General features: G+C 38.2%; 1 protein-coding gene across 3 annotated transcripts in view; it reads right to left on the reverse strand.

Annotated features, from left to right (window-relative positions):
• The window catches only part of MYO18B (myosin XVIIIB), a 560,248-nt gene that overhangs the window by 14,317 nt on the left and 521,097 nt on the right, over positions 1-24,834 (reverse strand). For all 3 annotated transcript variants that reach the window (XM_063454642.1, XM_063454641.1, XM_063454640.1), the window contains exons 42-43: positions 21,937-22,104; positions 6,870-8,056 (exon numbers count right to left, since the gene is read on the reverse strand). In XM_063454642.1, the coding sequence (XP_063310712.1) occupies positions 6,870-8,056; positions 21,937-22,104 (1,355 nt within the window). The remainder of the gene's footprint in view (positions 1-6,869; positions 8,057-21,936; positions 22,105-24,834) is intronic.

Here is a 24,834-nt window from a genome sequence, read left to right on the forward strand (position 1 = left end):
TCCTTATACCCCCCCCCCTCCCATAGTGGTCCTTATACCCCTTTTTTTTTTATTATTAATTTTTTTTTATTATTTTATTTATATTTGTTTTTTTCGTCCCCCCTCCCTGCTTGATATATGGCAGGGAGGGGGGCTCTCCTTTCCTGGTGGTCCAGTGGCAGTTCAGTGGGGGGGAGAGGGGGGCTGTCAGAGCTGTACTTACCTTTCCTGCAGCTCCTGTCAGCTCTCTCCTCCTCCGCGCGGTCTGTGCAGCTCCCTCTGTCAGCTCCCAGTGTAAGTCTCGCGAGAGCCGCGGCTCTCGCGAGACTTACACTGGGAGCTGACCGAGGTGCTGAACGGACGGCGCGGAGGAGGAGAGAGCTGACAGGAGCTGCAGGAAAGGTAAGTACAGCTCTGACAGCCCCCCTCTCCCCCCAGTCTGTATTATGGCAATGCAAATTGCCATAATACAGACTATGACTCGAGTATAAGCCGAGTTGGGGTTTTTCAGCCCAAAAAATGGGCTGAAAAACTCGGCTTATACTCGAGTATATACGGTACATTAATAATTTAATCTAATATCCAAAAATGAATTGAGAATAAAATAACTAATGTAGAACAATGTGTATTACTATACATAAAATATTCTGGTTATTAATTTCCAGGAACATCTCTTTTTCTTAGTTTTCTTGAAATCCTAGGTGCTCCTAAAGGTTTCTCAATTGTTTAAAACTGTTAAAAATCAGCTCCTTCTTCTGGTGTCTTTATGGTGTAGTTTTGGCCTTCGTATCCGAATAAAACTTTTACGGAAAATCCCCATGTATATTTAATTTGTTTGGTTTGCAGTTCCTTAGTGAAATGTTGGAATTCACGTCTACACATAGGAGTGGCAGTAGACAGGCAGTAGAAAAAATGGCAAGTGCTTGAATTCGTTTGGTAATTCAAATCCTCTTCCCAGTTTGGCCATAAAATGTTCTTTCATGTAAAAAAAAATGTATTCTGGCAATTGTGTCTCTGGGAGCATCTGCTGGTGCTGATTAGGTTTTAAAATCCTATGACATCTGTCAATAATAATTTCTGTATCACTTATATTTGGTAGAACTGAATGTACGGCTCCCTTTACATAATCAAAAAGTTCATTTGGGTTAATGGATTCAGGTATGTTGTGAATTATAATATTATTTTTCTACTCCTATCTTCTAAAGCTGCAAATTTTACAATTGCTAATTGGAGTTGTTTCTAACATTTGCATACGGGAAACAAGTGATGAATAGTCATTCGCATGAACCTCTAAATCATGTTTAATTTAGTTTGTCCTAATATTTAATTCAGTTATGCCTTTTTTTATTTTGGTTATATGGGCGCCTACATCATTACAGATCTCCTCACAATTTTGTCGGAGAAGGGTTTGTAATATAGAAACTGTTATTGGGGAGTTACCTAACCTGTTGTCAGATACAGTAATTTCCACATTCTGAGGTAATTTTCTGTCATACTTGACTGAGACATGTGATGCTAATGGTTTTTCACTGTTCTTCAATCCATTTGATGATGTTTCCTGCTTTTTTGTTTTAATATGTTGGAGAATCCTTTAAGCAATAAAATTATGTGAGAAATATGATATTGTTTTTACATTTTCTTGCAGTTATGGACTTTGTTGCTCAATATCACACAGAGCTTTTCAGTTACATGTGGTCTACAAATTGCAATGCCCCTGTGGTCTGGCCTATATGGGTAAGACGAATCTACCACTCAGAGAATGAATCATCGTTGGAGCATACAGATAGCCTACAGGGACCAACATTCTGAACTACCATTGGTAAACATTTCCTGGCTGCAAAACACCCATCTATAAAATTCATTGCGATTGACCATATTGCAGTACCACCACAGGGTGATGATAGGAAAAGTTGCTACTCCAAAAATAAGTATTCTAGATCAGGACATTGGAAACAGTATGGCCCATAGGCCTCAGCAAAAAAATATTCTTTATGGATCTTTTTGTGATTTTTTTATGAATTTTCTGTACAACTATTTTTTTCAGCTAATCTTGTTTGCTTTTTTTCTTAACCGTTTCAATCCAATCTATGAGATCTAGGTGATTCTAAATATCACATTAGTGTCCAAATTGGATATAGAGTATCAGGGTCGCTATGACCATAAAACATTTATATGATGGTTACATGTGGTACGATGTCCATATTTGAGAACCGCACACCATGACTATGCCTATGTGATAGCCGTTTCAGACTATTTGCCTAATGCCCTTAATGGAGCTATATATGAGCACCCTCCTGTGCTATTACCCTCTACTCTAGAGCCTAAAGATATGCATAGTTGAAAGATATCTATGATTCACAAGATGGTGTGGCTTTAATACTGTATCACTATACACATATTTTTTCTCCATCTCTACATCTTGGGGTGCATTCCATGTATTTCCATTCATTCTTCTAAATTACCTAAACCAGTCGTTACCAAATTATTTAGGTTCAAGGCACCCTTAATATTGCAATATGTTTCCAAGTGCCCCGAGTAAAAAAAAATGTCTAGGTTGTATACATGTACAGCGCTGCGGCATATACTGGGACTACAGCACACTGTAGTGGTTATGATGCCAGGAGTGCGTGGTGCCCTCCCAGCGTAAGTAGTCAAACTGTTTAAGAACAGTTTGACAACTTACCTGTCTGTGAATACTAACTCGGGTACAGGCATTCAGAAATGTTATGAATAGTTTGCAAAGTTCTCATTTATAATTTGATTGTTTTTTCAGTTTTCAAGGTTGTGTTGTCTATTTCGTTATTGAGAAGCTGTGACTCACATCCATTTAGATTGGTCTTATTTTTCTCATTATAGGGAATTTTAAGGTCGAGGTAATAAACAGTTCAAACAAAAGATGTGAATGCAAGAGGGATATCAGGACACATTTCACTTTTCAGAAATGATCTATACAATGCTGCCTGAACAATCAAAATGACATATATGTTTGCATACTTATACTGTGTTACAGCTGATCAGACTAGCGACCAACACAGTTGTCATCAGTGTGCAGCAGCAAACGGTGTAAGGTCACTTTCTCACTATATTTTGACATGTTGGGACACAGATACCTTTAAGTAGGGGCATGTATATCTTATGCTAGTTATTTGCTTGTGGTTATACATACACAAGCTGTATTTACCTCTCATAAGAGTTCAGTTACAATGAGAGTTACACAGCATAAAGTAATTAGTTTTGGGGTTTATTCACTGTGGAAGACATTTTGTTCTCTTTGTGTCAATAAATTAAATTCTATTGCTATTCTATTATTATTAACTCTGGTAACTAACTAGAAGTTTTCCTATTGAATATTTTGGAAAATGACTATTAAATTATATATCATATAATAGTAGTAGTTCTACATCGCTAAAATAATGGCACTGATTTGTTTCCTTACTTATATTCTCCTTTTTTAAACCACTGCAACAATATAATCTAGCACTTATTTCCCAAAAGGCTCACATATGGATATGTTCCACCTTTCAATAATTCACTTCCTTCATTTATACTGTTTACTGGAGTTATTATGGTGCCCACAGACATCATTGTATATTAATGACATATAAAAAATTAGGTTCTTATAGCAAAGGTGACTTTTAGCTTGCATGCTTATCAGATTAAAAAGTACAGGATCGTTTTGATTGAAAATGTTAAAAGTTCATTTTTTATTTTTTTTATGTAACATGCATTAATCTCTTATTTTATATATACACTTTGAGAACAAAAAGGTAAAAAGAATAAAACAAAAACTTTCATTACCCAGTGTTTATAATAAGTCTACAGTTAATGAAGTGTTCGAAACTGTTACTAATTCAGTTAAAAGCTGCAAGATCACGCAAATGGAATTGCCTTGCAATTTTATTAAATTAAATAACTTAAAAATGATAACATAGGGGGGCAGGATCTGCAAGCGGCTTGTTCAGACGTCACTCCCGAGAGCTCCTATCAAATCACTGACTAACTCCTTACCCTACGCCAATACAGTCTGCCCGAACCGGTAATCAGATCCTCCAAGTGGGGCTGCATCGCTAGATGCCTTTCTTACAACCAACAAAACAGCCAAAGCTGCACTGCAAGGCCAAGGCCTACTTCCCGTCAGCAATCCGTGGCATTGAAAAAATCCTCGGCGGGCCCACTGAGGAACCATCAACCATCTCACCCACCCAGCTAAAACGTATGTCGGCTACGGGCTGCCGCCCTCAAAAACCAAACACCACGGCTGAGTGCAGGGACATCGGGCCATGCTCCAATGGCCCGCGTAACCCAGACCGACTCCCATAGATGACCCACATGGTGTTGTGACCCACATGGTGTTGTGCCACATACCGCACTGGAGTGCCCAGTGTAGGAGGCAGCACCTGTCCCTCGGACTCCCGAGTTCTTCGACGGCTCAGCTCCCACTACTAAAAGCGACCTAAAGGTCCTGCTGGCGGACATCCAAAAGGTCTGGGCAGCTGATTTGACGCTGATAAAAACTGAGATCCAGGTGGTCACAGGCCACATAAGAAGAAGACATAACAGAAGTGAGGAGTGACATCTCTGACATGCAAGCCTCTATTCAGCAACTTCACAACCATCAGACGATCCTGTCACTCCAAATGACAACAATGGAGGACCAACAGCGCAGGAATCACGTTAAAATATGAGGCATCCAAACTACGATCTCCATAGAAGAGTTACCACACTATAACCAGAGACTACTAGCAACAATTCTACCTTACCCATTACACAAACGGGTGTCCATCAAAGGAGTTTACAGGGTTGCAGGACCAACTAAAGCGCCAACTAACCTGACCAGGGATGTTATCCTCCGCTGCTTGACCTTCCAGGATAAAAGCCAGATCACATCTGAGAGGCAAAATGTCACTGACCTTTGAGGGTGCATCCCTGTCCTTCATCCAAGACCTCACCCGAGCTATGCTCCTATGGCGCACAACTCTGGGACGAGCTACATCAAAACTGTGAGCAGCAGGTATAGCATACAAGTGGGGACCACCTGGAGCCTTGATAGCCTCGCACGAGGGAGTCACTCACACACTCACCTCGATAGCAGAGGCATACAAATTCTTCACAGCACAAGGACTAACTGACCAAGCAGCAATCCCGAATGCAGCAACCTATGTGGAAACCTTGGACGCTGCCACAGTAATCCCATTTGTCCTGAAAGCAAGAGGATCACGAGACACTGTTACCTGAATCCATGGGGAGATGACACTGCTTAAGAACTGTCTCACACATAACAATCTGCAAATGTGTATCTGTTCTCTCTCTCTCTCTCTCTATACTCTTTACTAATACTACAAAAGGAGCCCCCTTTTCTCATGCATGTCCTGAAATATATAGAAATATGGTATTGACAAATACATTCTGTAACCTCTGCCCTTTGAAATGGGCATCCTTAAAAACAAAAACCATTGCAAGTTATTATACTACTGAAAAAAAAGAAAAAGAAAATCCCAAGCATGTAAAACATGATGCTACTAACCAATGAGATAACTACGATGTTTGATTTTTAGTGAAGCCCTCATTTTCAGGGTGTATGGGTTGTTACAAAGTTAGTTTAAAGGCTTTTTGCATGTAATATACCTTGCATTTTTCTAGATCTAGCTACCTGTAAACTAATCTAATAAGTAAATGTAGCTTTTTTCAGGTTTGCTAATTCTTATCGTAATTGAGCAGTGTAATATATCACACTTCCCATATGTTTATAGTCGAAAAATGCTATGCAATTGCAACCAGTAAATATTAAATGAAATAAAATAAATGAATAAAGAATTGTGATGGCAATAGAATAGCAAGATAGCCAACATTATCACTTCAGGGACTGGATTCTATTGCAAGAGATACATGTAACTCTTTTAACTGGATAGAAGTTCTCTCATTGCCATCTATGGGAATACCGCTATTCAATTATCAATAATGTGCACATCTCTTGCTAAATAATCGAGTCCCAGTAGTTTTATTTCACATCAGATGTAATATAATTGAATCCATAATGTGTGTGTTTTTTTTTTTTTATTAACTTTCATTCTACATTTACAGATGTGCTTATATATAACTGATACAGAGAAGAACTTTGTCTTCTTTCACTGTTTTTTTTTTCAGTTCTTTGATCAAGGTCACATTCATAGCAGTGAATGGTCATATTAAGTTTTATTTAAAAAATGTATAATGACACAAGAATTTTCTTTCCATCTTTTCTTTATAATCTCTACATATGTCTGGGGCAGAGGGTTGAATGTATCCAAAAATAGAGAGATTTATTTGCTTGCTGCTAAATAAAAAATACAGTAGGTGTAGAAGAAAGCACATGGACGTAACCTCTTTCAAATGATTGAAACTTTCCAAGGTTATATTCAGATACATCAAGTCTTATCTTTTCACTGATTAAATAAATAGCCCATGTACATCCACATCTTTATGCAAAGAATAAATCAACTCATCACACTCACTTAATTGTTGATTGGATTATCAGTTCACTGTGACATTCTATGTAAACATATTAGTTTTCAATATAATAAACATGGACATTTAACAAGCTTTAAACTAAATTAGTACTGGGAATATGCAATTTATAATTGAACAACCCAGCAGTTCTTAATATTTATTAAAGTTAACAAAATTTATATTAGCATTCATTAATGTGTATAATTGCAATCAATGTGTTTTCAATTTGCATTTTTTTAATTTGGGATTATGCAGTGCCATATGTTAAATGATTATGCTAAATTGATATTACTTCTAATATGACAGGTTATTTATATCAGAATGTCTGTATGTGTTAGTTCAGAGAACTCAAGAACAACTATTTTAGCAACACAAACCTCAATGCCACACAATAAAGTATTTACCTTGTTCTTCATCAGTTTTTCGAAGATATTTCATCATTATGCTATTTACATCATCCTCTTTGCCCTCCGCTTCTGGCCTTTTATTCTCCTGTAAGGTTTCTGAAAGTATAGGCTTTCCAGAATAGCCTTCTCCTTCTAGCCTTTTAGCCCGAGGACGACTTTTGATGCTATCAGCACTTTTGCAGGAAATCACAGAACCAGAAGATGAAGATGAATCAGATAGATTGCCTAAATCTTCCCCAAAGCTTGCACTTTTCTTTAAGGCACTTTTTAAACCACCTGATGAAATGCTAGGCTCACTTGTTGGTAGATCTCCAAAATGGACACTAAGTGGTCTCTGTCCCTCTCTTCTTTCCTTGGAATATTTGGTTATACTTTGAGTTGAGTGAGCCCTTCGAAGTGCAGGTAGGATGTCATCTGTGTCATCTGGCGATTTCCTATCATAACTCAGACTAGGCACTTTCCAATTGGATGAGTTGCCATTATTGTCAGCCAAATTTGTAAAACTTTTATTTTGGAATATAAGCGATTGTTTCCCTAATTCATTTTCTGCAGCTTCTTCTAGTGGTGTTTCAAGACACCTTTTCCAAGGCTTTAATCTTACAGAATGATCAGAATTTGCACCTAATACAGAGGTACTTGCAACATTTTGAATTTGATTTAGAGATTCACAAGATCCATACTTTGCCATTCGTTTAACAGCAGGTGACAGCGTAGGATCATTTTTTTCAGATGGCAAACATCTTAAACTTGAGGATCGCATTAATCCTTGGCTTGTAGATGGTCTGTCATCTGACAGTTTCCCAAGTACAACAGAAAAGTCTTCTTCATCATCATCTTTTAGGCTAGCACAGCGCCTAAGAGAAGAAGCACCAGTCGTTCGGTAAATGGGGAGTGAAGATGTATCCTCTAATACCAGGGATGCCTGATCCTTTTCAGAGGCTCTTTTCTTTCTCAGCTCATCTAGAAACTCTGAGAGAGCAGATGAAGAACGAGAGAATTTGTCGTCTTCTTCTGGAGGAGTATGTTTTCTTCTAAATGTTGGTGTTAAGCTTCCAGGCTTTACATCAGGTTGTTTTTCTGTGTTCTCATATCCTGAAGTACCCAAATTATTTCCATAAATCTTTTCTTTAGCACTTATAGGTGTATTGGTTCGGTTAACATCTTGATCCTTTGTGTTCCTAAGCCTAAAATGTACAAACAACATTTAGTTAGATGGTAGTGTTTAGCAACAATAACATTATGACAACATTTAATTTATAATCTTTAATTATTTCTAACACCTCTAATTATAGAAAATTTTTCCTAACACATTTCATTAGTATATTGGCAGAGTTATTTGTGCTTTTGCTTACTTGAATTTTTAAGAAATAGCTATTGGAAACTTATAAATAATCCATTCATTTTACCATTCATCCATCCATCCATTCATCCTATGCTATAATTTTAATTATAAGAAAGATACAAACCTTATGCTTATCTTTTAAAATATCTTGAAATGTATTGGTCTTAGTAGTGAATTCTATAAACACTGGCATACTTTTAAGTCATATTATGCATTTATAGACTATGCATAATGTTTACCAGATACTGATGGAACTCATAGGTAATAAACATTTTTCTCACACATTTTGCATCAAACCAATTTAAGGGATATGGAGCTATGAGAACATGGATGCAACCCCTCCAATTTTATTGATTGATTTCCAAGCTGTTTTACAAAAACTCAAGTATTTACTGAATACTAAGCTTATTCCATCAGCTGGAAGATTTACTTTTATCTACACTAATTAATTGTAATGATGGGTATGCAATGGGTGTTCATGATTTGCAATGAGAGGCTGTGAGTATGGGACTTTAGGAGGATTCAATAGTGACAGCCCTTGGCAGCCCATTCAGGGCAGCTAAAATCACTAATAGTCAGTTTTGGTGCTCTTGTACAAATATTTAGAATAACAATTAGGAAATATGTCTCCAACCAAGGGTTAAGTTTAAGGTTAAGGTGCAAAATCAAGTTGGTGGTTGCAACCTGAGCATATTTTTCTAGAAGATAAAATGCATGTTTATTTTGGAGCAATAACTCCTGGATCTCCTGATGTAACCATTTGTGCAACCTCATTTTGTAAATTTAAAAAAAGCAAAACAAAAACCTAGTGCTATTTTAATTCTGTTTGGAGGCAATGGTCAATCTAATGATTATGCAATTAATTTTATTAGCATATTTCCATATATATCAGTTGATCCAAAACCATGTTTCATAATAAACTGTCTAACTTATTCATATATATGAATAGTTATGTTAATGTTATTATACTCACAGTGTGAAATGCAGTATGTATGTTTCTCAATTTTAGAACTTCTCCATCATTATGGCATTACATTGTTTAAAAAAAATAAATAAATAATTTACTGATATATAATGAATTTCATATTTGTTCTGTTTTTGGTTTTGCTTATTTCCAAGTAGAATTTCATTAACACTCTCAGTTTATTTTATTTAAAATATTGAATAAAAGTATCTTCCAATCTGTCCATTATGAAACTTTCCTGTATAACACGAAACACTGATTTTGATTTCCGAACAATTTGTTCTCAAGAATATAAATAATAGTAAGAATATTAAATTTTTTTTCTTAAGGTTTAAGTCAATAGGGAGATATAATTGTGGAAGAAGACCTAAGGTCTCCATATTTAAAGTGTGAATTATATGAGTCAGTGGTGAATTTGTGATGCACAGTGTCACTAAAAATATATATTATAATCATGAAGATAAAATAATAAAAATCATATTTATAAAAATGAAAATACCCTAAACATGCTTTTATCTAGCCAACCAATACAACAGGTATACAAAATAAATATATGTATAAAAGAGTCAAATATAGATATATATCCTATTTATTCTTATGCTCTTAACTTGCTGAATATATATATATATATATATATATATATATATATATATATATATATATATATATATATATATATATATATATGGTTGACATTATCTTGAAGGGTGGTTTTAATTTATTGAGTATGTTAAGTCCAACCAATATGACATTAAATTCACAGTGGAAATATGGGAGGATCATATTAAGGATGAACAGATGAAAATTTTATAAAGTTGTACTAAAAGAGAAGATTTGAAATAACATGTAGACATTTTAACCCCTTAAGGACACATGACATGTGTCACATGTCATGATTCCCTTTTATTCCAGAAGTTTGGTCCTTAAGGGGTTAAAGGCATTTTTGAACAGACATTATCCCAGAGATCTGTTAGCTAAGACCCAGAATGAAAAAGAAGGTTTGAATAGAAAACAATTATTAAAAGAGTACTGTTGTTATCTGGGCAAAGTGCATACATTGGATAAAGATTTATTTTTCTTGAGTAAGGGGCATGGCTAAATTGGCAGGCTTATGCCTAGGCTAGGCTTATGCCGCAAAACTTTTATTTTTTTAAGAAAATACTATAAAGATTTGAGCATGCATTGAAATTGTATTGCTGCCTGCAGTGTCCCTTTAATAATTTTGGAATCCTCCCAATCAGAGAAGTATTAAGGTCTCACAGGGCCCACAACAAGTGAACATTTGGGGCCACATTAATTCTTCACATGGTGATGGAGAATGGTCCCCTAGTCTAGGAAGCCTGTTAAGGTCACCTTATGGTTAATCCTTCTCTGTACCCAATCCCTGTTTATGGGGACCTATAAAAGGTTTTAAGGATGTTTCAAGGCAGGTTAAAGTATAGAACCTAATAGTACAGGGCTTAAACTTCTTCATTTTTAGCTTCATGTTAGAACACAAGTATTATGCTTTGAACAAATTGGAGCATATGGTTGTTAGATAGAGATGTAATGCAATGTAAGTTTTATAACAAGTCAATGTTCATTTCATTTTTTTACAAAAATATGCTAAAATATAATTCACTTATCTCAAGTGTTGGCAAATCTGTATTATAATCCTGGCCACTGTAACACTTTAAGCTGCTGTAGTGTTGTGTGTTTAAGAATCATAACATCCTGATAAAAGCAAAGTAATTTACAGTGCATGTGGACATCAAAGGCACATCATTTCAAAGCTGATATGTATGTCAGCTTAGAATTAAAATCAGTCCCTGTTTTCTATTGTTCTATTTGTGGCATTGCTCCTAGACTTCCACACAACCAGAAGATACAATTCCCATGTATAATGACAATATTTATAGTACAATGTGGAATTGCAGGAATGCATACACTGAACACTATATTTCTTTCATAAACAGAAGCTTTTCCTAGGAGCCTATAATCAAATATAATAAAGCCTTATTCACAGGGGAACCATTTGGCTTTTTCAAATTAATAAAGGCACTCTGTCATGCAGATGGCTGCCCTATTTTAATATATATTTTTTCATTTATACATTATGTTTATTAATTATAATTGTATCTATCCAGCACACTTCTGGTTAGTTGTCTTCTGTACAAATGAAAATCTGTCCCATATGCCATAGCACTGAGATTGGAAAGGATTCCAGATCTGGTATATAGATACAGTAGCTCATCGGCATGACATTTTGAACAAACTTGGGGAAACTGGAAAAATGCTGAGATGTGGGCACAGGCTGCTAGCGGAAAAAAGATGGTTGAGTAAAAACTGGACACAATAGGAGAGGTACAATAAAAAAGACTGTGGATGTGGCAAAGATTAAGAAGAAATGAAACTATAACTTTGTTTCTGATTAGTGGTCATGGCTACCATAGGCATTCACCTTCTAAGCCTGTAAATATAGACATTAGATGCATGACCACTCTTTCCTGCTTGCCTAACTCCTGTTAAGTGCAGCTGACAACAGGTAGATCTTTCTTCCCTCCTCAACATTTCATTAAAGACAATAATATAACTGTATCATGTATTGTGCAAGGAGCAAAACACATATAAATGATGCAGTGTATGTGGGATGCATAGAGTTTTCAGGACCTAGGTCAGCAACATCAAAAAATAATGCAGCATGTATATGTGAAGATTGTTTGGTATAGACCTTTTTAATAAATGAAATATTCAGTTTAGATATATTTGTAAATAGAGATTTACGCATTGGACACTTTTTTATATTTGTTTATAGTGTTTTATGCATGATTAATAAAAGCCAAACAAGTTTGCCTTTTAAATGCATGTCCATGATCCATATCAAGAATTCCATCCAAGCAATATACAAAGGCAATTAGATGCATCAAAATCTCTTTCTGGTAATAGGGAGGGAGTGGACGCTAAACTTATAACGGGGGTACTGAACATCTAAAATCCCCCATGTCCCTATAGCATAGGATGGTTTGTATGGAGGGCCACCAAGGCATATTCCATTTGCAAGAGCCTGAATAAATAAAATCAATGATTTACTTTCCTCCTCCTGCCCATTAGCTATAACCAATAAAAGATTTGACTTCATCTGCCTATGGAGAACCCGGTGCCAGTCACATAGTAACTCAGTTACTCAGCTCAGCAACAGTTTGCTGAATAATTATTTTTGCAGCCTGTAGCAAGAATAAAATGTAATGATGACTGTGAGTAAACAGCTGACATTCAAATTAGACTTGCTGAATTCTCATAACTGAAGCAAAATCTGTTTGCTGAGATGTTTCTCAAGGCTGAATTTTATAATGTAGAATAAACAAGGTTAGAACCGAGATTCAGAATGTTATGTTCTAGACTCTGCTGCACAAATCGGGACAATTGAATGCTTAATATGTAGAGAAGGTAACAGTGGCAGGTTTGTACATGCTTTTTCTCTCCCTGTGAAAACTATATAAATGTAACCCCATGGTGTGTCAATGACTGTAATGGAACAGGTTTAGAAGAACCAGAGAAAGACAATCAGACAGCTTCAATTTTTATCATCTCGCTTTTTATATTATTATCACAAAGAATTGGTTTCCTAATGTTAGCAGATTTTTTTTTTCTTCTGACAGCTGGAAAAAAAACAGAAAAAAAACCTTGCTTCGAAAAAGATTGTAAAAAGTGTTTATCATAATTTATTTCCAACTATTTTCTGTTAGGGCTGCATATGAAATGAAAAATGATTTACAATCTGCAAGCGAAATGAAGTAGGTTTATGAAAATCAGCCAAGAATGGCACGCTAGAAGCCAAATGTTCAGATTCAGGAAAAAGAAAAAACAAAAAGAAAACAAAACCACCAGCTGGATTTTCTGTAGAAATGAGAGATATAACATAAGCTGATGAAGGAACATAAAGAACACGCTGGCTTTTATGGGAATTTCCAAGAAAACAAAATACATCCTGCAATACCTTATATTATACATACAATAAATTCATTTTGCTGGGCAAAAAAAAGGTAACAGCTTTCTGTGCTCGATCATATTTTGTTAGATTACCAATCAAGCTGTATAAAAAAAACATAATTCATTTTAAATTGCTGAAGCTGCTTATTGCATTCAAGGGGGAATATTTAATTAAAAACTTAGAATAAAAAAGTTAAAGTGCATTCTGCATGTTCATGTATATATTTAGAGAAAATATTTAAATACCAGGGTTATTCAGTAAAGTGAGAAAGGTCTGTCATTCAAGTTGAATTTAAAGTGAATTTCAATTTTAAGATGAACATAACTGATCTGGAATCATCTATCTGTGAAATTATACATACACTTTCGTGACTTTGGCCTTCAATATGGAATTTACTTGGAATTCATTTAGCATTCCCTATTTTGGTGAATAACCATGTAAGAAGTGCACTTTTTTTATTCTTTATTTTTGTTGTGCTTTCAATAATAAACAGGCTTGCAACGCCACATCAGCAGGTGCAAGCATTAAACAAAGATTAGTATCATGGCATAGATAAAGAGCACAATTTAAAGTATTATAGAAGACAGGCTAAACATATATCGTAGCATGGGGTTAATTCACATTATACCAGCCAGTGAGTAGGAACCTTAAAACAAGCTAGAGACACTGCTGGATTGAACTTCTTAGTGAAGTATCTTATGGCAAAGATGGTAAAGTGAATCTAAGAAGGGAATGGGCCAAGTGTGAGAGGTGATAGCCAGGCAATCTAGTGAGGGGGGGTATATATGAAGGTCATTCAGGTATTAGGTAACAGGCTCTGCACGTTAAAATAATAGTACAAACATAAACTGAATGCAAATAATAATAATAACTCAGGAGAATGACACTGGTACAGTCTGCAGTTCTGTTTCAGCCAATACCACATGTATGAGGCGAACGGAATATGGCAGTTCGTGTTGGCAAGCAGCCAACTAAAGCCAACCCATTAAAGGGTTATTCCAACCACCATGACCACACCAGTGATTTGAAGTGGTCATGGGGGTAGGAATCTGTATGTGCAGCATTTCTGCTGGAAAGCAAAAAAACAAACAAAAAAAACAGCATATTAAATGTATTACAATTGTATTAGTGCAGTGAGTTTTACTTTAATGCCAACATTACTAAAGAACTGTTGTAATTAATACATTCCTTTCGTGCCTAGATAATATGAATTCCTCACCAGGCAGTAGTTTCAAGCCCAGTCTTGCAGAATTCATAAATGGTAAAAAAAAAAAAAAAAAAAAAAATAAAGGTTAACTGGTAATCATAGGAGGATAGTCTGTAAATTAGATTTTAGGGTTATCAATATATTTAAATATGTTATCCAATGCCATGCTTATATATATATAGACTTTTACAGTTTCCAGTAAAAACTGGAAGAAAAGCAATATTGAAGTTGAATGCTATGTTTGGATATATACGCGTGGAGTCTAAAAAGCTTGTTTATCACGAAAATAATATTGGAGATTACAGGAGACATGGGGCTGCATTTGTCACACTGCCTGTGACTGAAGGAAAGTGGAAATAGCCTGTGAAGTTAGAGCAGAGATACTTTACTGTTCAAAGCATCATTAAACATTTCTCAACAAAGTCTTAAAGTCTAAACAGGAAAATTGCATTTCAGGCGTCACAAATCATTTTCCCTGAGAAATAACTCTAAGCATGCACATGACTTTGCTTGATTTCTGCTCCTTGGGTGGAAATTTATGGTGAATTTCTTCCAATAAAAATAAATGCCTCCCGTGGATACATCCAACTTTGTCCTACTTTTGATTGCAGTTGAGTTTGCTAGTCTCTTTAAGACACATACTTGGTAAACAGTGGCGTCTCTAGGATTCATTTTTAGGGGGGGCACATGGTGGGCCAGGGACAAAAGTAGGGGGGCACATTTAATGCCGCCCTCGCCGCAGTTTGAACCCACCCCTGCCGCATGTTAAGCCCTGCCCCGACACAATGTGTTTTTTGTTTTTTTTAATAATCCCTGGTGGAGGATTCATTATTTTCCACCAGGGATTGTTAAAAAAACAAACATTTCCCTTGATATAGTGCCATAGTTGCCAACATTTGAGACATTGGGACAGTCAGCGCTCCCTGTACAGTGCTGCTCTCTGTATAATACAGATCTGTTTGTGTATAATATCCCAAGACAGAGAGCAGCACTATACAGGGAACACTGATTGTCCCAGGATATTATACAGACACAGACCTGTATTATACAGAGAACAGCACTATAGTATTATACAGATAGCTGAGCATATACCCCATGTCCCAATCTCTAGACTACTAGTACCTGTCAACAGCAGCTCCCAGACGCGTGTAACAGGGCTAATGTGTGTGGCAGCTCACACAGATGATTCAGTGGTAAAGCACACTCGCTGGCAGAGCCAAACTGGAAAGCAGCCCTGGAAAAAATGTATGCCATTGCTACAGGTCAATATATATATATATATATATATATATATATATATATATATATATATATATTGTACAGTGAGCACATAAGCTCACTGACATGCGCAAATATGCTCACTGACAGACAAAAAACTCTCTGACTCGCACACAGGCTTACTACAGACAAACTCACTTGAATAAACACAAGGCTCACTACAAAGAAGTTCAGGGACACACACAAGCTCACTAAAGACAAGCTCACTGACACACACATGCTCATTAAATAGAAGCTCACTGACACACACAAGCATTACCATCTTAACAGTGTTAAGGGCCCCCGGGCAAAGCAGTGCACTGAGAGACTTCTGAATACACACACACACACAGATTTCTGAATGCACACAGACTCCTGAATGCACACAGGCGTTGCTGAATGCACACAGGCTGATTTATACACTTACACACAGACTGCTGAGTCCAACACACACACAGCTGAGTCCATACACACACAGAGACATACAGACTGCTGAGTCCATACACACACAGACTGCTGAGTCCACACAGACAGACACACAGACTGCTGAGTCCATACACACACACAGACACACACACAGAGTGCTGAATCCATATACACACACACAGACTGCTGAGTCCATACACACATACTGCTGAGTCCATACACACAGACTGCTGAGTCCACAGACACACACACATACACAGACTGCTGAGTCCATACACACACAGACACACACACACACACACACAGACTGCTGAGTCCATACACACACCTATACTGCTGAGTCCACACACACATGCACAGACTGCTGAGTCCATACACACACACACACACACAGACTGCTGAGTCCAGACACACACACAGACTGCTGAGTCCATACACACACACAGACTGCTGAGTCCACACACACACACAGACTGCTGAGTCCATACGCAAACACACACACAGACTGCTGAGTCCATACACACACACACACACAGACAGCACCTGACCCAGCGCTCCATCTGCTCTCTCCTGCATTCCCTCGGGCTGTAACAGACTGTTACAGTCCGAGGGAATAGAATCTAACCACATGGCCAGCAAGTTGCTGGCATTTGGGGGGGGGGCAAGGGGGGGCACAGCATGATGTGGGGGGGGGGGGCATGGCCCCCTCTGCCCCCCTCTAGCGACGCCACTGTTGGTAAAGTATAGAAATTGAGAATTGTGTGGATAGTCAGCTAGCTACAGTTATATTTTATTAATTTTTTTGTATGTTTTCCCAATCTCTAACCAACTTGTATGAAAGTATTATAAAACATATAAACACGTTCAGTAATCTAGTGGTTTGTCTAGCTGAACGAAAGTCTTAACTGGATTTGCGTGTTACTGCCAGTTGATCCGTACGGATAATAAAATATTCATATAAAAGTTATATAAAAGTCTCACTAATATATCGGGATAAGGTAGGGGTACAATCCTCAGGAGTTGATCCATCCGGATGGTTAAAATATCTGTATATGTGGAAAGAAAAAGGGGATACACGACAAGCAACTGATAGTGTAACATAGCCAAGATCCAATGGTAAAATGGATAAAAATAATGGTAATAAACTTACATTTGAGAGAGCTCTAACCAGCTCTGGAGTGTATCTCAATTTAGACCATTTGGTCTGGTTGTTATTGTTATAGACTACTGTTATTAGCCCTAGGTGCAGCCCTCACCTCCTTCACATCTTTTATCTGAAATGGTTGTATGTGAAAATACTGGGTGAACACATTAAACATATTGAGTTGGGTTGGTCATTGAAGGCTGTCTTTCTGCAGAGGTGAACCTGGAGTGCCTGAGTACATTGCAATATAACAACAAGTTGTCCACTTTGTCTCCTAGGTCCCCATCTACATTTTTGCATCACATTTGGTTTGCTCATCCTCTAGTTAAAGATAAACAAAGTGTAAAGATATATTGAGCCTCTTTTTATAATTTGTATTATTTAAAGAGAAACGTCACTTTCTTTATAAATAAGTTCTCATTTTTTAACCTCAATGGCCCTGCTGAAACCCTTGGGCAAGGAATACAGACTGGGAAAGTAAAAAGAACACTTAGCACTTCAGTGTTCCAGTGCAAACATCATCCACACCTGTTTGAGAACAGAGTATCCATATTTCTGTAAAATTATGTATATAGCTTGGTATTTTTTACAATTAGAACATAGCTTGATTTTCACGTATGAGCCTGTTTCCTGTTTAGTTACTTCCCAATAAAGCCAATGGTTATTTTGTCACTGGATCTTTTTTCAGCTGATAAAAGTCATTGTTTAGTTGCATGTGGTTTGTAACCTCTTTGTCAAAATGTCAAAAAAAAACTGCCTGAAAGTTTTCAGGAGCGATTAGTCTTAATGTTAGTAAAACTTGAATAAAAGGCATAATGCTTTTTATAAACATAAATAGATTTCAAAAGAATCTCCTAACTACAATCATAAATGCATCATTGAACCCTATCTTGGTGGTAACCCTACCAGTCTGTGGTTTTAGTAGGATATATACACCTGGTTCAGGTACCACCCAAGCAATATTTTTTTTGTCAAATTCCAAGTAGGCTGGGTAGCATGTTAGGCACTGAAATGCCAGAATACATATCTAAATTTCTCGTAAAGATGTACATAAATGTGTTTGAGGGGGGGCGTGGCTAACCAGTCAATGGAGTAAGACACACACTCTTGAGGATCCGCAACCTTAGGCCACAGAGCCCCTAATAATAAGCGCTTTTACTTTCTGAAATGGGGAAAACTCGACGCCTGGCGACCCCTGGACCCTCAAGCTCGGGTTCACCGAGGCGAGCTGTGGGTCCCATGGACGATTTTCTATCCACCTCCGACACACGCGGCCGGCTGACAAAATGGCGCCAAACTCCCCAGGCATAGAAAGCATGGCAGGTTCTCTACCGTGCTCCCTGTGAGATGAATTACTCACCCAGATCTCCACCGAGCTGACCACGATCTTGGCCAACATGCTCACCAGTGCTAACAAAACAGCCTTAGTATCTGAGCTGTGCTCAGTGATCAGGGAGGAAGTCCAGGAAGTGCACAGAGACCTCACCGCTTTCGAGCATTAGGTCACAGGGCTGGAAATTGATTGCCTGCAGGCCGCCCAACACTCTCAGGCAGCTGACAATGCAACCTCTAGGCAAGACTCGGTTCTACTGGAACTACGCAGGCAAGTAGAGGACCTTAACAATCCTACCTGAGAGCGAAGTAGATGACCTTGTTGACACCCTGACACAACTATTTATGTAGATCCTTGGGCAAGAAGCCCCAGACGAATATCATATTGAAAGAGTTTATAGAGCACTCTGGCCACCCAGGAGCAATGATCTCCTTCGTGATGTAATTTGCCGCCTACTGTCCTTCCAACTTAAGGACACCATTATGTAAGGTGCTAGGCCGCAAGCTATTACTTACCAAGATGCACAGATCTCTCTGCATCAGGATCTTTCCTCGCTGACTCTGTACGCCCTCTAAGCACCACTCACTCGCTTGCTCCAAAAATAGGGAATCCGTTATAAGTGTGGTTTCCTATTTAGCTTGCAGGCACGTAAGGATAACTGCTGGTGCACCCTGAGATAACCGAATGATGTAACCGGGTTCCTGCGAGCCCAGATCTTCCCAGCGGTGTCAGTCCTGAACTGGATCTTAGAGGGACCTGCACAGCACCCGGGCCCGCCTGAGAGACCCAACCGGCCCTACTTCCCCAAAGGCTATGGTAAACAGCCCAAGCTGAGAGGCAGACCGGATGGTCCCAAAGAATAAGGCCCAAGTGACCAGAGCTGCCTGACCCACAATGTGAGTGATTGGGTTGTGTTCCACTCAGTAGGCCATGGCAGCTAAAGTGGTGCTGACGCAGACCCTGGGAGGGAGATTTTGGTTTCGGTGGGAGAACATGGGTATTGGGCCTCCCCTGGAATATCTGCCTGAAAAGGTGCTGCTGGGTATCTGGGAGTACTGGCTCTGTTCGCCACAACAATCCAGGAAACATGTTGTGGAGCCTGAGACTGTTCCCCGAGAGCATTCTTTCAATCAATAATGACAGCTATCCGAAAATTTGTATGGAACCGGAGAGCATGCATTTATTCAGGATAACCAGGTGGCATGCCCAACCAACGGCTAAGCTCTGGGTGCACTCTGAAACTGTACAGACTGTGGGAAGGATCCCCTCACTACTCTACCAGGGTGGCATGTAATTAATTTCCTTACGAACTGGTAACCCCCTGATTGATGCCACACTGAAGGTATGGTGCTCCCTTCGCTATTCTCATCAGCTGACCACATCCCCCAGCCCACTGATACCATCACTCATAACCAAGATGTCGCCGGAGGCCTGAATCAGCAGACCTCCCCAATTTCATACAGACAGACTGGATCTCAATGCACCAGTGGTGAGGCAGCAGCAAACTTAAAACCTTGACAGAAATTCTCCCCAACGCCACCCCAACTGGTCTAGATAGATTCCATTATCACCAAATCAAGACCTACTACTCCACCTCAGCTACTAAATAACCATTTCCACAGAGATCCCACACACTTCAAGACGTTATGCACTGCCAGGCGACATGTCGTGAGGGGAGTCTCTGTACTGTACGCAATGTACTTGTCTGAGGAAAACAGACCGCCATCCAAGTTCATTGAGAGATGGCAAAGGGAAACTGGAGAGACATTGACTGAGCAGGAATGAGACAACATATTCATATTTACACACGATTGCTCAATTAGCTCGAAATTCCAAGAGATGGGCTATAAATTGCTGACTTAATGGTACAGGACTCCCGCTGTCCTACACTGCATGAATGCGTATAACACAGAGGAGTGTTGGAGATGGAGGTCAGACACTGGCACGATGCTTCACATCTGGTGGTCATGCCCTGGCACCTCCCCCTTCTGGGCAATGGTGAACTCTAAAATTAGGGAGATCTCAGCCCTTGAGCTGCCCTTCCAGCCTTTGCCCATGCTATTGCACCATACTAGTATGCCATTAAAATGCTACAAAACATCTGCTGACTGCGGCAAAGTCTCTGATACCCACGTATTGGAAAACAACAGGTGTGCCAACCTTCCAGCAATGGGTTGATAGGGTAGCAAAATATATGCCATGGTATCAATGACAGCAGCTCTAAATTAACTCCTACACCCCCTCTTCCCTGACCCCCTTTTTTTCTTTTCTCTCTTACTTTATGCTTTACCTCCTCTCTTTCTTCAAGCACCACTCGCTCTTACTCCTGCCTCTCCTACCATGCCGCCCTAACCCCCTACAATCCCGAATGCCCTGACCCAACTGTCACATATGGTTCACTGACAGAACACCAACCCCCTGACTAAGACAGATCCCCCCTCATGGTAATAACTCATCTATGATACAGTTTATACTCCCGTGCAGCAGCCCCAAGCTGAAAAGTTACGATTGTGTACTCAAAACACGGCTTCACATGATCACATGTTTAGTTATTTCTGTCCAATTGTTAGACCAATCTATGCACTTACTTTATGCTTGTAACCTTACAAACTTGAATGCACACTTTTGTCAATTATTTTTGCACATCCTACTTGCTTGTTGTATAGAAACCTCTGAAATGTTACTTTGCTCAAAAGCCGACTTGTTGCTACACCCCATATTGCTAGAAAATATTAAATATCAATACAAATCCAAATAAAAAGTGTCAAAAATAAATCTGTTTGAATGTATGATGGAATCTACACAATTGTTACCCACTACACAAACACTATAAATATCTACCATATTATAAAGAGGGAACTCATACAATTGTTACCCACTACACCCTCATAATAAATATCTATCATACTTATAAGTATAGAACCTGCACAATTGTTACACATTACACTCTCCCAAATGTGCACATTTATTCACATGTATGTAAACATACACACACATACTTTCATGAAACAGACACTTACATAGGGGCACTTGGTAAAATCCATAGGCACAGCCTTCCAACAAGACCTTGTGAGACCTCCATTCAATGAGAACAGATCCAAGTGGACTATGTGGTGAGACTACATATACAATTTTCAATTTATACGTGCAATAATGACAGCATCAGATAGGGTAAAACTGCGTGCACTTGTTCTGACTGATTTTGTATGTGTTCTTAATTAACTACTTCCTTATCAAAGAAGCCACATGAGAGTTATGAGTCAAGACTCAAAAAATGGTAAGCACTTGTCCAGCACACGGTATTGCCTAGTCATGTCACATGCCACAGCCAGACATTACAGATTCTACAATAGCAATAGGTCTTTATATTACACAATAATATCATTGTACTATAAGTACACTGTTTTACAGGTTTACTGACCTTGAACTTTGAACACTGATATTATCAGATGTCGACTGCCTTGACAAGCACCCATCCGCCGTGCTCCCAGTAGGTGATGCCCAGCTGGCAGATGAACCAACCCAGGATCGCACACTCTCTGTCTTATCCAAGCTTAACACAGAGCCAGCTATGGTTGACTGGTTATCTCTAGAAACAAAATAAAGGGCATATTTTGACATTCAAATACCAAAGCAAGTAATGTTATCTGCACTAAAACTGAGAAATGAACTATTTCAATTAACATTTCAAGACATTCATGCAGAAACATATTGCTTGGTTGCTTAAGTATAACCCTTTTCTCAATTATATATCCATGTTAACATTTTGACATACACAAGTCTGGAAAATGAATACATTTATATTTAGAATCTATTTTCTCAGTATTGAGACAGTTCATAATGTGTCCATACGATTGAGATTAATCTGACTTTATCTATTGTACTAAGATAACTGACTTCTGAGGTGTGGGGAAAGGTAGGTTGCTTAAGTAAACACTTATAAAGATTGCTCAAACAGTTCCACAACAGGAAGAGTTGAATCCTGTCAATGTTCTTTAAAGGACCACTATAGGCACCCAGACCACTTTAGCTCAGGATTAACTCTGCCTGCTGTAAACATAGCAGTTTATCTGCTGTAAACATAGCAGTTTCAGAGAAACTGCTATGTTTACATTAGGATTAATCCAGCTTTTAGTGGCTGTCTCATTGAGAATGCTTTCCTATGGACTGACTGAATGCTCGCGCGGCTCTTGCGCATTCAGCCGATGACGACTGAAGGAGGAGGAGAGTCCCCAGTGCCGAGGGAGCCCAGCTCTGGAGAAAGGCGAGTGTTTAACCCCCTTTCTCCCCCTTCAGCCCAGCGCACCCTCAGGGCACTATAGTGGTCCTTTAATAACACATAAAACCAGAAATAATCCCGGAAATTCTGAGAATTGTATTGTTAGGTAAAAAAAAAATACTTTTGAAAAGCTGATAACAGAAGCTAAAATATCTGAATCACATCAGATCTGAAATGGAACCTGGAAACATGTGACCAGAGAGCTACTGGGCAGTCCTAATACAGTAATAATACAGTACACTACGGCTAGCATAACATTTTTTACCAAACACTTATCGATATGCATACATTAATATTCATGAATCTAAAAATTATCATATTAATAAAGCTTTGGCCACTTACAGACAAGAGGAGGTGAGAAAGGAAAGAAGCCCACAATTAGAAGTAAAAAAATAGATAAGTAGGAAAATTGTAAGGCAAACACACCAAAGCCCCTGAGGATAAGGAAGACAATTTTCCAAAATAATACTATTAGATCCGGAAAATTGGTTCAACCAGAGAATGTTGCAAACTAAGTAAATAATACTATTACAGAGATGTCATTGAGCAAGCTGCTAACAGATTCAAACAAGGACCTCTACAAAGATCTGAATATAAGGTGGAAGAGCCAAAAGCCACTGTCATGGTAGAAGAAATGTTTAAGTTATTATTTAGGAACATATTGGGCCACTTGCACATTCGAGTCAATACAGCCAAGGTCTCAGCAGTTTTAGCACAGCATAATTTTTACTAGGTTTCATCACACTGGCCCTTATCAACTCCAAAATGATAAAAGCTGTGAAATCTTTTCATTTTTTTAAATTCTATTCTTTTGGTGTCTTTCCTGACGCAGTGCCCTTGTGCAAAAATAATGCAAATAATTACTCAAGGGCCTGGTTTTACAGCTCTTAAGTACATTACTCTGCTGTGCCTGATCATGTGCTCCTGACTTCGACCTGACATCGACCTAGACCTTCAGCTTTGATCAGTCTTATATTCCTAGTATACCAGACCTGGCTACATCCTTGACCCTAAGTTTTGTCTTGGTCCTGTATATCCATTGTGCCAGACGTGGCTACATTCCTGACCCTGAGCTTGTCCTGGCGTGTTGCAAACCTATTTCTGCATAAGAGTTAAGCCCAGTCACTCTAAAGTCCTGTCTATCTTTTTCCATGATCCTTTGGTAGGTTACTGAAGATCATCTCATATTCTGAAAGTTATAGGATGATTGTTTCCAGGTTTGTTTCACTAAATACACATATGCTATTTTGTTTTTTTAGAAACTACATGCTATTGGTTTTTGGTTTTTGGTTTTTGGTTTTGCTGGACTTTTCAAGGATAGGTGCTTTCCTTGATATACTTTTTCTTTGCTTTATTGCTTAAATAGAACAATTTCCAATTTATAATATTTTTGAGAATGTGGCTTTTCTTGGTCAATATGTACAAATTGCATTAGTTTGTAGAACGAAAACATCTAATTTGAGCACTAACTGATTGTGTCTGTTACTAGAAGGAAAGGGTCCCAAATCTCTTCATTGCTGTCAAGGCAACAGCTCTTGCTTAAACATACATATTATGACACGCTATGTCACGATCACCATGACCTCATTACAATTTGTATGGTCACAAACAAGCCTAACAAAATGCTATGCCATGCTAGTTAGAATGGCACCTGTAATAATAAAATGGTATTTTTATTATTAGCAGAAACATTAATATACACTGTTCATAATATGTCACCATCAACCAAGACTATGCTCTGCATGTATCAGTCATCTAACTATCGTTCCAATTCTAATTGTTTGCCATATAGTAGATGTTCACGTGATTAGTGTATGACACGTTCCTAAATATTTTGGAGAAGAAGTGGCACTCAGGTAAAACACAAAATAAGCATAGCAAGTAAATCTAATTGGCACATTTCCATCAGAAAATCATTTGGAAGAATTCCCATAGTTTTCAAATCAAACAGAATAAATGAGAAAAAAAGTACAGGGTAGCAGAGGCATGCAAGACTCCTATAGTTTGCATATGCTGAAGGAAAACTAAATTGCCAATATG

The sequence above is a fragment of the Pelobates fuscus genome, chromosome 5 (genome assembly GCF_036172605.1).
Source record: "Pelobates fuscus isolate aPelFus1 chromosome 5, aPelFus1.pri, whole genome shotgun sequence".
Lineage (NCBI taxonomy): Eukaryota > Metazoa > Chordata > Amphibia > Anura > Pelobatidae > Pelobates > Pelobates fuscus.